This window comes from Pinus tabuliformis, chromosome 8 (genome assembly GCF_031772625.1).
Source record: "Pinus tabuliformis cultivar Carrire ecotype Pingquan chromosome 8, CPIR1, whole genome shotgun sequence".
Taxonomy (NCBI): domain Eukaryota; kingdom Viridiplantae; phylum Streptophyta; class Pinopsida; order Pinales; family Pinaceae; genus Pinus; species Pinus tabuliformis.
This window is the reverse complement of record NC_142294.1, coordinates 674668864-674682792: the sequence shown is the minus strand read 5'-3', so window position 1 is coordinate 674682792 and position 13929 is coordinate 674668864. Positions and strand designations below refer to the sequence as shown.

Here is a 13929-nt window from a genome sequence, read left to right as displayed (position 1 = left end):
ATTTGCCTGAGCAGGCACGGCGCATGAGAATAAAGACTCGGGAATAACTTTGCCTTTGTTTGATAGGAATAAGTTCAATGCATGTCCGTGCGAGTACATGCACATCGGGCCTGGAATAACTTTGGCACAGGGTTAGCACAACTCGTCCTCGATAATGTAGGCATATACAGCCGTTCATTTATGGCCCGATAGGATGGGATTTATATGGAGTAGTTTAGCTGGGCGGAAGAATGGCCTGTTTTCCGGCACCGGCCGGAAAATCGTCCGGCTGCGGCTGCCGGCCATCCCTCCGCCCTCTGCCACCTTCCCCCGCTCCGCCACCCTCCTTCGCCGCCCAGCCTTCCCTCGCGATTTTGACAGCCTGACAATGGATTCGGCACTGGGATGAATCCTAACATCCCCTGACGGATCGGATTCGAGCTCGAAAGTCGGGAACAGAGAGGAATGAGGTCCCGCGGTTGCTCCCTCCCGCAACTTCCTTGCCGCTCTGTAATTTTCATCTCTGCAATTCCGCGGTTGCTCCCTCACGCAACTTCCTTGCCGCTCTGTAATTTTCATCTCTGCAATTCCCCGGAGCTCTGCAACTCCTTTCTCTTCCGCTCAGCCCCGACCTCCTTTACCCGGTATGTAATCCTCATGCTTGAGCTGGTGTAATATTGTTTTAGATATGTGTGGATGGCTTTGTATAATAAATCGTGAATAGAACGAGTAGAACAAGGCAAAATCCCAACAAGTTCTGCGAATTTGCATGGATTTAATCTCGCATCCTTAGCAATCCGAGCAAGATATACATCCCAGAGGTTTGCCACAGTAAAAATTTTCTGAAAACTATATGAGTTGCTGCTTATATTCTTCAGCTCACAATCCTCAAGTTTGACATATCGCTGATGCATGAAAGTGGAAACTATTCGCTTCATACTCTCTACCTCGGCATCAAAACCAGATCCATTGTATGTATTTGACATTGGCAACAAAAAGTAATCAATGGTTGCATTCTCCAATTGAGAGGCAATTCTAGCTTCCAATAGAGTTTTGTATTCGCTACTAAGGTTGCAGCCTACAGATTTGTGAAGCAAAGAAAACATAAAATCAAGAGGTATAGAAGATGTTTCCACAGGAAGCAGTCTAATAACACATCCCAATAACTTTTCTAGGCTTTCATTTTTCTCTTGTGTTCCATTTATATCATCTGCAATTTGCTGTCTTTTCTCGAAAATAATCCATTTGGTACCAAATTGAACTATTACTTCCCCAATAATCATTTCTTCCATTCCCTGTTCCCGGATAGAAATAACAATCCTCTCAAAAAGTTCCGAAGGCAGTGCAAGAAGATCCTTTATCCACCATTCTCTGTTTGTTGTTTGCCTTAAACTGCCACTGATATCACTCATTCTCCCCAGATATTTTTTCTTGAAGAAACTATGATGGATGGTGACAAAGTTGTAAAGTTAATTAAGGATTCTCTTCCAAATTGGGAATTTTTCGCCTTGGATGTGTCTAGCAGATTTGGAGGCCTTATCTCGAGATGGTTGAAGGATGTTTTAAAGCTTTTGTTTGCATGGTCAATTGAATTGGGTCTGGCAACAGAGTTTCATTCACTAGACCTGAAGATGTCCAAAAATTGTCTCAATTTGTATGGTCCATACATATATATGAAGGAATCTTGTGAAATCACCACAAAGAATCCTCATACAATCTGGTCAGATTATTATTGGAGGAGATCTAAACTTCACTTTGGGGTCATCTAAAATATGGGGCTTTTCTGCTCATCCTGATTCTATAGCAGATTTTATGTTGAACCACTTGAAAGAAATAGGGCTTCGAGGCATACAATCACCTAAACTTTTGCCCACCTAGAGAAACAACAAAGCTAGGGAGGCAAGGATTGCCAAAAGATTGGATCACTTTCTTATCTCCAAATCAATCCTTAAAACTAAATTAAGATTTTGTCAGTGGATCTTAGTGGGCAATGATTCAAACCACTGTCTCATCATCTTAGAAATGATTTCTTCCTATCCACGGCCTCCAAGTCCCTTCAAAAAAACCTACATTGGTTTGAAGATCCGTCCTTTTATCAGGCCATCAAAAACATTTGAAGACCCCACAATGTTGCAGACAAAGCATCACCTCCAATCCAATTTCAAGCAAATCTAAAAAGGGGTAAAGCAGCTACCATTTTCTTGGGCTTTGATAAAGAACTGCTTAGACAGAGAAGCTGAGGGTGTCCTTTTATATATTTCTCAGTCTCAGCTAAAAATCTTGGAGTATGAGTGTAGGAAATTCTTCTTGTCCGAGAGAAGGAATGAAGAACAAAGGGTCGTGCTCAAAAAGCATTATAAACTGATTAATTGGGGAACCAACAAGAAGCATTATAAACATGAGAAGCTTTGGTGAACATTATCCTCCAAGTTTGAAAATTGCCAAACCTGATATGGATTAAAACTCATAGATGTAGTTGGGTCCAATAATGAGCATTTCAAACTGTTATATGCTTGCACTTGTCTGACCTATTTCTGATGTACAGGGGACTGATACTAATGTTTCAAGAGATATTGGACACATATATCATCTCCATATGTATCAAGCATTATTAATAGCCAGAATTTTGTATTGTGGATCCCTGCCATCCCCCCGAATGCTCTCTTTTATTGCATGGAGTATAGAAGTTAAAAATGTTTTGTAATAAACAGGGCCACTTCTTCGCCTTGAGAACAATTTCAACTTGAACTCTAACTTGTTGCTTTTTCTCTATTTATCTATTTTCCTTTTTTGAAAATGCTGCATATAGTAGTATACTAAAAGTCAGATACATCTACATCGAGATCATTACATCCAAGGGCCAAAGAGCAGCCAGACAAGAGTCCCCTGTGCCTACATAACCAAAGAGTGCTACCATATTTGTTGTGTCCATGATTTGGAGATTGTTTACATCTTCTTTAAACATGGCAATCCCAGTGGAAAGTTGGATAGCTGAGTTTGATCTAAATAGAACAACTTCTTCGAAAGTGAATGAAGTGCATAGCTCATGAAAAATTGATTAACAGTGTCATTTATGCCTGTTAGATGGATTAGATCTGAGATAGGTTGTCTTGCATGATCAATCATCCATTTGTTTCCAAATACATCACCTTTCCAATGTAGAGGGAGAACACATTTGCTTTCTTGCTTCCAAGAGTTGGTAACTTTTCTTCTCCCCCTTGAATTTCCCTGAGAAGGTCTTGGTTTCTTGGAATTCAATCATTGCAGGATAAGCAAACACTGGGTATGGAAAGAAGGCACTTGGTTATTTTGTCCGAATGTTGAGGGCACGGATAAGGCCAGACCAGAGCAAATTTCACTAGTGCTCTTGGTATTTGTGTTGGTATTGAAAATTTCATTGCCTTTTCTTTGTTCTAACACATCTCTTTTGCCACGGGTAGTGGAATGTGAGTGTAATGATTGCCTGCTATAAATTTCACATATATTATGGCAGCACCGATTGCTAAATGTGTTTTTTGCAGAATAATTGCTAAATGTGGTGATTGCTAAATGAGTTTTTTGCAGAATAGTTGCCAGTATTGAAAGTGTTGCAGTGTAAATGAACACAAATTATCTGCTTTTTTTAATTATATATGATTGAAAAACATGTTGAGTATTAGGAAATAGATAATTGTCTACTTGTTTAACATGAATTTATTGTTATTTATTTTTCAGGTTTTTGAAGTGTAAAAAATGGTGCAAAAGTGGTGTTTATGCATTGAAGTGTCTTGCTTTCCAAATCCAGGTCGAGCAGTTATTAAATTCGTCCTTTACAATATGGCAACAAATCATTTATTTCATGGAAAGAGAGAAGTGCCTGGAATGACGACAAACAATGAGGCATATTACATTGCCCTTGTTGAAGGGTTAAAAGAGGCAAAACAACATGATGTCAATGATATTGAAATCTTCACCAACTCAGAGTTGATATGTAATCAGATGAAAGGCATCTATCGGGTTCAGAAAGACAATTTAAAACCTCTTCATAAGGAAGCAATAAATTGGAGTTGTCAATTTCAACATTTTACCATCAATCACTCTGCAGATATTGAAAAGATGTCCACTGATATAATGTCCAGAGCATTTTTAAGCACGTATGTAGATGCCAAATATGACATAGGATCACCATCTACTGCAACAGAAATCATTGATCACCATCAATATAAATCCCCATTGTGCGAATGGGTTGTTGTTATCATTTTTCTGGGGTCTATCATAGCTTGGTTCTTTCACTAAAGAAGAACCTATTAATGTTTTATTTTTCCCCAACGTACAATGATTACTGTTTTTTGTATGGGAGACAAATTTATGGACAAATGTATTTTGAGAAAAGTCACTAATTCATGGTTTTCTGATTGTCATCAATACATTATCATGTTGTCTGATCCTTCCAAACACCTTCTCAGATCTTTGTTTCTGGAGAGATATTGATATGCTATGTGATTTGTTCGTTGGTCGTTGATCAGTGATGAAAGGTTTCTTTACTATGTTTATAAGCAATTTATTCTTAATGACACATATTTCTCTTGAAACTAGTTTCAATTTATTTCTCTTCTAGTTTACATAACTGGCTGGATAGTACCTGTTTTTGGAAGACTTTGAGAGATAGTTCGAAAGTAAAGTTGCATTTTGCCAATTTATCTGTTCAATCTATATGAGTATTTGTTTTTTAAATGTAAATCAAGCATTTCATGGATTTTTTTAGTGTTCAAGACCGTATAACAAGATTTAAAGTCATTATATAATGACAGTTAAATTTGAGTAGCAACAGAAATTTCATGTATGTTTCATGACAATTAAATGGTATCAATTTAATTATCATGTATGTTTCATGACAATTAAATTGGTATCTACATGACAATTAAATGGTAGATATCAATAGATACATCCTTTAGGTAAAGGAGAAGGATATCTAGCTCATGGATGGTCTTCTGATACACAATATTCTTTTATGCTATAGCTCATATATTGTTTATGTTTTGGTCTTGCTGGAAATTGTTGGGAATTTTCATGTGTAGTTTTTGTAGAGGGCATCCACTATATCTAAACAAGGAATTTGGTTACCCTCTCAATTTAGCAATTTCTAGAGTGCAATACAACAAACTATGGTTGCCTGGTAGGGTATGTCAGCACTACCTTCAATATATTTAATGATTAATAATGACATGGAAGTTTATATTTCATTTATCTATTTTTTCCTATTCTATTTTACTTTCAATTTATTTTTAAAAAATTATAATTTCCCCCAATTGGGTGAGGAACAAGGAACATTAAGTAGAGGTTAATTGGGTCTTCAACATTTTCTTTTGACTCTACCTATAGCACTTTGACATGTGCTAGACCTATTTCAATGAGCAAGAAACTCATTGATAAATATAACAAAAATAATACTTCTTTTCTTTTTTAAATACAAAGATGAAAATTACATTTACAAAGATGAAAATTACATTTATGAAAATTACATTTGCTTTTGTATATCACTGTTTGTTTAAGTTTGGAACATTACACTTAAAACAGATAATGAATACTCTTCCAAGCACTACTCTGCGACATATCTATTGTGAATCCAACATGGTGGCAGACTCTATCAAAAGAAGGTACCAATGGAGATTTTGGGGTGATGTGGTATAGATATATTGAGGACAACTCTCAGTTAGAGGGAGTGCTCCACCTACCATAGCTTCAGATCATTATTTTACTTGTTTCTGGATGCCTTTAAAGAAGTTTTTGAACATGATTGGAACAATTACATAATACTGACTATGTGGGCAGCAGATATGAGATTAATCTCAGGCATATACTGATATGTCTCCTTTTCACTGTCTTTATGTACTGGATTCTATTAAATATAATACAATTCCAACGCTTCTGGAAAAAAAAGAAAAAAGTGTGTTATATTTGTAGTTAAATTTGAATGAGTTTCGTTAGCAATTATCTTTTTACAATGCTTTTGTTACTGATAAGTGTGTTATATTTGTAGTTAGATTTGAATTTGAGTTGAGTTAAAAGTAGTCTCAACGAGTTATCAGCTCTTTCAGACTGAAAAAGAGAGAAAATACCTAAGGTGGTTCAGGTGCCCTTAGGTTCTTAATTGCAATACCTAAGGCCGGGCAGAAGTTGAAGTGTTATAGCGCAGATACTCAAAATATCATAAGAAATCAGAAATATACAATATGTACATCAATCTAAGCATGGAGCAAAACTCCAATATACATAAGAGAGATAAGTTGCACAGTAACTCCTTAAATAATAAGAGAAACTTCGAAAAATTTCAAATACATTCATACATCTAAATCACACGTCCTCAATACTAGAGGAGTGAGGCATCTATAAGAGCCAAGAGGAACTGTTTTTGAGGACTAAAAGGCTATGCATCTAGCCTAGACAAAACCGAGCCCTTTGGAATAGAGATCGAAGTTCTGTGTACAATTCTCAAGGTCTGAAATCATCACAAGAAGTCTGAATTTTGGTGTCACATCAGAAGGTTCTAAATTCAAGTTCTGAGCATAAAGACAGGGTATCTGAATTAAGTTTGAGAAGCCCATGATAAAAGTCCAAGACCAAGGATGTTTAGTAGCATTGAAGGACTATTGAAAGACCTACTGTGAAAGCTACAGTCACCATAAAAAAGAGCCAATATTCCTTTAAAAGAGGACGAAGTCTTGTGCATAGGTGTATGCATAAGAAGACCAAGACCAAACTATTTGAAGGTGCTTTAGGGCTATTTTGGAAGGCCTGTCACCAAGCTACAGTCTCTATTTAGAAGTCGAGATACCTGGAACAGTGATATCTAAAAGAAGTCTGAACCTGAACCTTCAGTGATAGTCTATAACGTCCAAAGCAGTTCTTTTTGAGTCATTCTGAGCACACTTATAAACTAAGAATCATAGTATTTGTGAAGATATAACAAGCCTATTCAAGAAGTATATGAACAGTGGTTGGTGAAGCCCTATTCAAAGGGTCAACTTCAGAATTTGAAGGTTGTTGAAGTGAACCTAGTCTACATATCTTGGAAAGCAGCTAGATCTATGTCAAAAGTCCTAGACTAGGATCTGGTCTACAAAAGAAAGCTACACGTAAAAGAAATTAAAGAAGGTCTCTGAGCAAGGCTACTATCTCTGTCTCAAGAAGAAGGGTTAGTAATCTTAGAAGCTTCTACTACAATCAGTGATAGAAAAAAAAATCAAGCATATTACGTCTAGAAAAACTTTGTGTGAAGATCAACTTGAAGATTTGTAGCAGTCACTTCTAGAAGTAGAATAACAACAGTGTTATCTTTCACTTTTGTGTGGCCCATTGAAAGAAATCCTGGGAGGAAGCAGCTTTAGACCAACTTGAAGCAAGTCAACAAGACTGTGTGTTCAAGTAGGTATTGATCTTGTTTTATGTCTCAAGCATCTAACACAATGTCTATATTCTGTGAGGAGAGCAACAAGCTCGATGGGACCTCTAACTTCCAAGGGTGAAAGAAGATGATTAACCTCTATGAGAATGATGTCATGGATTATGTTCAAAGAAAATATCTCAATTAAGAGATCAGTTGCATGCCCTTGGAGAAACGCATAAATCACTACATGTGTTCTCAATGCTCTGCCTCCGAAATGGAATTCGTTTGTGACCAACATATATTCAAGGAAGGAGACTCCCAACCTTGATGAATTATGGTCTCATTGTGTAATGGAAGAGAGCCAGTTAAAAGTAAAGAATGAAACAGATCCTCATGAGAAGTCACAAGCATATGCAGCAAGAATGAGGACATTGAACAAAGGAAAGTTCAGGAGGTCTCGTCAAAAGAAGAAGCCTGATATGTCAAAGATGAGATGCTTTGAATGTAATGAACTTGATCACTCCAAGAGAGATTGCCTGAAGATCTCTAATCAAAAGAAAGGTACAAAGAGGAAAGATGGAGCCCATGCAGTTGAAGAAATCAAAGACCCTGAAAACAAGAGGTTGAAGGAGGAAGATCCTAGGGATCTTTTCTTCTGAAGCAACTCCATCTTGATGAAATATGTACAAATTTGGAGCATGCTTCTAGAAGCTTGATGGTGCAGTTGCAGCATGATGGGATCTCATCTTCATAGATGAGGTGCAGATTGGAGAATGCTAGCTGATCAGGTGAAGTAAAAGGTATGCATGTGGAATTGTTCTTTGGTTTAGCTCATGCCTTTTGTTTGTAGGAAGAGCAGGTTGTAGGAATATGCTTGATTGCATAAGCATGAAATATCTTGGATAAAGTTTGGCCTCTTGCGGTTGAAGACATAGGGTAAATGTAACAAGAAAGGGAAATATTATTTTGTTGTAAAGAAAAATCTAGAGTCCACCAAAGATCTGGTTGGCCAGCCCTTTATGTCGGCCTAGGAGAGGCCCTTGCAACCCTTAAGAAGCATAGATAAAGGGAGGAATTTGACCTCCATTACACACACACTTGGCATACTTTGATCTGAGACAAGAAGGAAGTGCGAGGACCCTTAGAGCAAGAGCAGAATGCAGCGAAGAAAGAAAGAATCTCTCTTTCTTGTTTTCTGGATTTTTCTCTCTCTATAGCAGCCCTCACGTGCGAGGTCCTGTGGAATCTAGGGTTTCCACAGGTCTGAGTTTTGCAGAGACATTGGCAGATTCGTTTGAGGAGCAGATCTATTGTTAGGTGGCTGACCTGGTCTTGGTGAGTTGGTCTTGTGTTTATAGTATTAGAAATCTTCTTTGAACTGATTCTATAAGGAGTTCTTTGGCTTTTCCCCTGTTGAGGAGTTTTGCCTTGGCTTGGAGCCTATCTCTTGTGTTCTATTGTTGCATTTGTGATCTTGTTTTGGCATTCGTCTTGATAATGAAAGAACATGATAAATGCTAAAAAAAAATCATAATATATCACAAGAACTCGTCCAAATATAAGAGAAATCAGTTAAGAAACATAAATCACATGCTGCCCTGGATTTCTCAACAAAAGATACTGTTATTAAACTGTCAGATCTTTGAGGAAGTTTAAGTCAGTTTAGTCCAGAAAACTTTTCACTGATTTACAATCTCACTATTGGAATTCATGGGCATGCACTAACTAAGGCAAGATGGCCTCACCCTGCAGAATACTTTCACTCTAACTAATCTTTCCTGCTGCTGAATACACCCCACTCCATCAAATGTTAAGACTTGTTAAGAGTCCATGATAATCTATAATCACTATTCACAGCTTCTTGATAAGGCAGATTAAGATGTTAAACTTAAGGATTAGTTCAGGGTTGAACATTAATGTTGTCTACCCAAACATTTACTCCAGACACCATTTACAAAATATAAACTAATCACTGAAAACCTTTAAAATTACAGAAAACATATCTGATTACAGAAAATTCCATGTAATAAAAATTAATAAAGGCAAAATAATAACCACCATTGATGTCCAAAACACTAATTCATTCCCAAATTGTGGTGTGTATACAGCATTGTTACAGCTTAGTCTGCAGTATTATACCAATTACGTGAGAAAATACAGAAACATTGCAGTAAAAAGAACCAACAATTCAATTTGTTGAACAATTACAGAGCCATGTGAATTAACTCGACATTCCATGTCAAAGTTCAAAATTTCATGAAACTTCAGGAGAGTAGTGGCATATGATTGAACTTTTACTTTTGCATTGATGAGGGCTCAAACATTCCTCGGTGCTCATCAGGCACCCATATTTTTAATATTGCACTGATGAAGGCTCAAACATTCCTCGGTGCTCATCAGGCACCCATATTTTTAATATTGCACTGATGAAGGCTCAAACTTTCCTCAAATTTTGCACGCACACATGTTCTCAATGTACCTAGAGCCTTCTGAAACAACCCAACATTCCATGTCACAAAGTTTCATGAACTTTAAGAGAACAGATTATGTTCATGAACAGATTATGAAAAAGGTATTTTTATAACAACATAACAATGGGAAAACATAAATATACTTATCATATGATAAAGGGCCACCTGACGATGCCATAATAATCTAGCTTATCTATTCTTTGTGCATACCTCATTGATTCCCATTAGAGTTGAAGTCCTTCCATAGATGATCAGTCATGGTAGAAGATGATGCTTCTCCACTTATTCTATAGTTACCTAGAAAAATGTCAAATGTTATCGCAAAGAAATTTTCTAGAGCATCAAGGTATATGTGCACACATAATGAAAGAGTGTCAAATGTACCTGGCATGGGAGGTAAGGTTGGATGGTCTTGCATCTCCCTTTGGTCTTGGGTTATCGCCATGGTTGGGGATTGTTGCATTGCTGTAAAAAATAAACATACCACATGTTAAAGAATAGTGGTGATTAAATACTTAAATCTAAAACCATGACTCTATTCAACACATGAAACTAACCTGGAACCATAGAGACGACATTATTTGATCGATGACGTCCTCGCTTATTGAGGTATTGAAACTCAAATGGTTCATATTCTGATGGATCAACATTTAAATCAATTTCCAAACCATTGTTTTTTCTGCTGCTTCTTCTTTTCTTTGTGGGGCTAAGGAAACTCTTCTTCCTCTTCAAAGATGGATCAAGAGATTCCAATCCAGGTGTGAAGTCAAAATCAGTAACGTGCAAATTATTGGCTTCATCCAACATTTTTTTAAGCATACCAGTCAACTGGATTGTCTTCGCCAAAGTAGTAGGAGGGTTATCTAAAATGAGATGTGTATAGCTAAACAACTCCTCCCTTGCCAAATGAAGTGCCTCGGCATCTGCATCAACAACATTTGTGGCCATAAGAGTAGCATCGACATCTTCATCATGGTTTTGAGGCTCTATATTGATCTCAGGTGGGTCATTGCATATGTTATCATCTGCATGCTGATGAAGCAATGGATTTGAATTATCCAAGTTGAAATACAGCCAATTAACCTTTATGGCATGCTTGCAAATGTTTCCACGGATAGACCATGGACATTCACAGGTTATAAAATCCTTACGATACCAGGTGACAAGGTATTTTTTACTTCGATCTGTCTGACTTCTCACCCAATAGGCACGGGTTATGCTCTCATGAGGACAACAATCAGTATCCATAATTTTTCTTGCTCGTTCCACTGATGATTCTAGCTGCTTTTCTCTCTTATAGTTGTTTAGAAATCCTTCTTCTTTTAAGATTTCCTTGAACCAGTAACAAGGTTCAACTGTTGTTAGTAGCATATGCAATAACCAATCCATCCTCCGGGCACATTTTTTCCTTCTATCAGATAGAAATGTTGTTTTTAGGTAACAATGGTATGACTCAACAACATTATTGGTCTCCTGATTTGCATGAGGAAACTCCCGACAACCTTTCACCCACATACCTAATTGCAAATAGAACGATGTCAGTCTCACTATATCACCTTTATAAAAGTAAAAAATGCATATAATACGAAAAAAATGTTTACTTACGAATTTTATCTCCAGTGACCCAATTCTTGTTGAAATAGTCTAAGAACTTCTCTTCATCTGCAAACTTGATAAAAAATTGATTGATTGCATCTTCCACTTCATAATTGAGAGTGTGTTTCATGATGAAACCTAACTCACTGAACATCTCTTTGGCTTTTGTGGAACTAGTGGCCAACCGATTGACATTTTTCAACCAAGCCCTCCGTACATGCCAAACGCATAAGATCACATCACAACCTGTGATCCTCCTGCCATAGTCAATGCATTTTAGTGTGGTATTTTTAGAAAAAATGCAAGTTTGGTTATGTCATGACAATGTTAAATTTACCTCAAGGCACTGATTTCAGCCAGTGCATCATCAACCATGAAAGCATTGACTTTCCAATCAGGACGGGTTTGGAAACATTTGCGCATGAGATGCTCCAGCCATATTGCAATATCATCTGATGTGTTTCGTGATGCCACGACCCATGCAACAGGCACCCCGCTTTGTTGTTCATCAAATGCCACGAGTGTATACAACTGATACTGTCATTTTCAACATTACATAAATTTAAATACAAATTATTAATCATTTTCAATGTATACAACTTAAATAAATATATTCAATAAATCATTGGCATCTGACTTACCCCATATTTGTTTGTGTTAAATGTTGAATCCATGGCTATTAAGCTATTGTGTGATAGCTTGACCATTGTCTCCAACATCCACTTTGTTTGAATCCCTATTATAAAAGGGACCTCCACACCATTGGGCTTTTGGTAAAAGAAAAAATCTTCCCGATGCTTTTGATACCAAAGGTTTACACTCATTTCATCCTTTTTATGAAGTTGATAATTTCCCTTCGCCAATCTATTATAGATGTTTACAATATCTTTCCTGCATAAGAAGAAATCTCTATCTCAAGCTGCCACATCGATGTCAACATGTCTCTTAATGTGGGTTCTATACACTACATCAATAGACACTCCCAAAAAGAAACAACTCTCTACATATGCAACAATGTCCCTCGAAAGCTTTGGCCTATGCAAGGCCCTGGTCTCACCTGAAGTGTCACATTGACCATGACAAGCCCAACCTTCCCCATCTTCATGTTCATACATATTGAAAGTTAATATTGCTCTATCAGGCATTTCATGCATAACTTTTACAATAAAGTGGCATTGGCAACCCCTCTTCTGCACAAATGAGGTCCTTCGTTTAGCTGAAAGATTTCCTCTTTTGTCCTCTGGGCCAAACGAACAATGATAACTAAACCAAAAATTTAAATTGTTAGTACATACAAAGAAAGATAATTGTGGTTTCAAAAGATCTAAACAATATATATTTTAAATACTCACATATCATATTGCAATGCAGCAGTAGATCTTTCTTTTGGTTTCTTTTTTGTTTTTCTTATGAATTTGCATGGAGCAATAGGATTTTCTTCCTCTCCTTTGATAAAGTCAAAAACTCGTCGTAACGGGATTACAGCAACTCGATCAATACCATTGTTTTTTTTATTTATTTCTGTCCAAACCAAGTCTTTACTAGAGAATGCCATTTTTCCTTTGAGGTCTTGCACCTCAAGATCCATGATATATTGCCATTTCTTTCGCTTGCCCATTTTGAACTGATCTGGTCAAACAATATGCAAGAACATCAAAACCAAAATTTCAATCTTAGCAAGTTATCCAACATATATATAAATATAAAACATCTTTTATGCTTTTTTTGAGGTTTAAAATATCAATCACTCAATAATGACAAAAATAAATAGCACAAAAGGATGCAAAAAATTTGGGATGCAAGCATTTCCTTTAAGACGCTTGGCAAACTGTACTCATATTTTTAATTTGATGTATTTGACAATTGGGCGTTGCAGGACGGTTACCGCCATATTGATACTGTAGCAGAATATGGCGTTGAGGAGGAGGTGATGATTATTTGCCTTTAGGCTTCTGTGATTATTGACCAAAAATTGTGGGTTCATTGAATTTTTGAATACATTGAGTTGCTTCAATGGCCCTGCATGCTTGATTGCTTGGCTGTCTTTTGCAGGTTGGTCATGGACTGAGAGCTGCCATGGATGCATGCATTGATAGGAAAGATCTGTTTGTGGTATCCAAGCTTTGGTAGGCATCACATTTTACCATTTTATATCTTTTCTACTTCACATTGTAGATTGATTGATCTCTGGGAGTTCAAAGTATATGATTAACCAGCCTAGTTTTAAACCAGCAGCCCCCATCTGTGTCTAATGGATTTTTTTTCTCTTTTCTGTTTGGGATTTGGGCAGGTGCACTAATATGTCTCCTGACAAAGTCAGGGATGCTCTTGACAAGTCTCTCAATGATCTACAGGTTGACTATCTTGATCTTTACCTAGTATGTAATCCTCATGCTTGAGCTGGTGTAATATTGTTTTAATCCATAGATTTATCCTGTCATTTACCTGGTGTGTTTGACCCACTTGGTTTATATATATATAGGATATCTTATACTTTTGAATCAAAATATTGTGTAG

General features: G+C 36.9%; 1 protein-coding gene across 1 annotated transcript; it reads right to left on the bottom strand.

The window, feature by feature from the left end:
- Positions 1–554: 554 nt before the first annotated feature.
- Positions 555–1391, bottom strand: LOC149237376 (BTB/POZ domain-containing protein At5g48800-like). The gene has a single exon (XM_089369253.1). The coding sequence runs from the start codon at positions 1389–1391 to the stop codon at positions 555–557; it is 837 nt and encodes a 278-aa protein (XP_089225379.1).
- Between the last annotated feature and the right edge of the window lie 12538 nt (positions 1392–13929).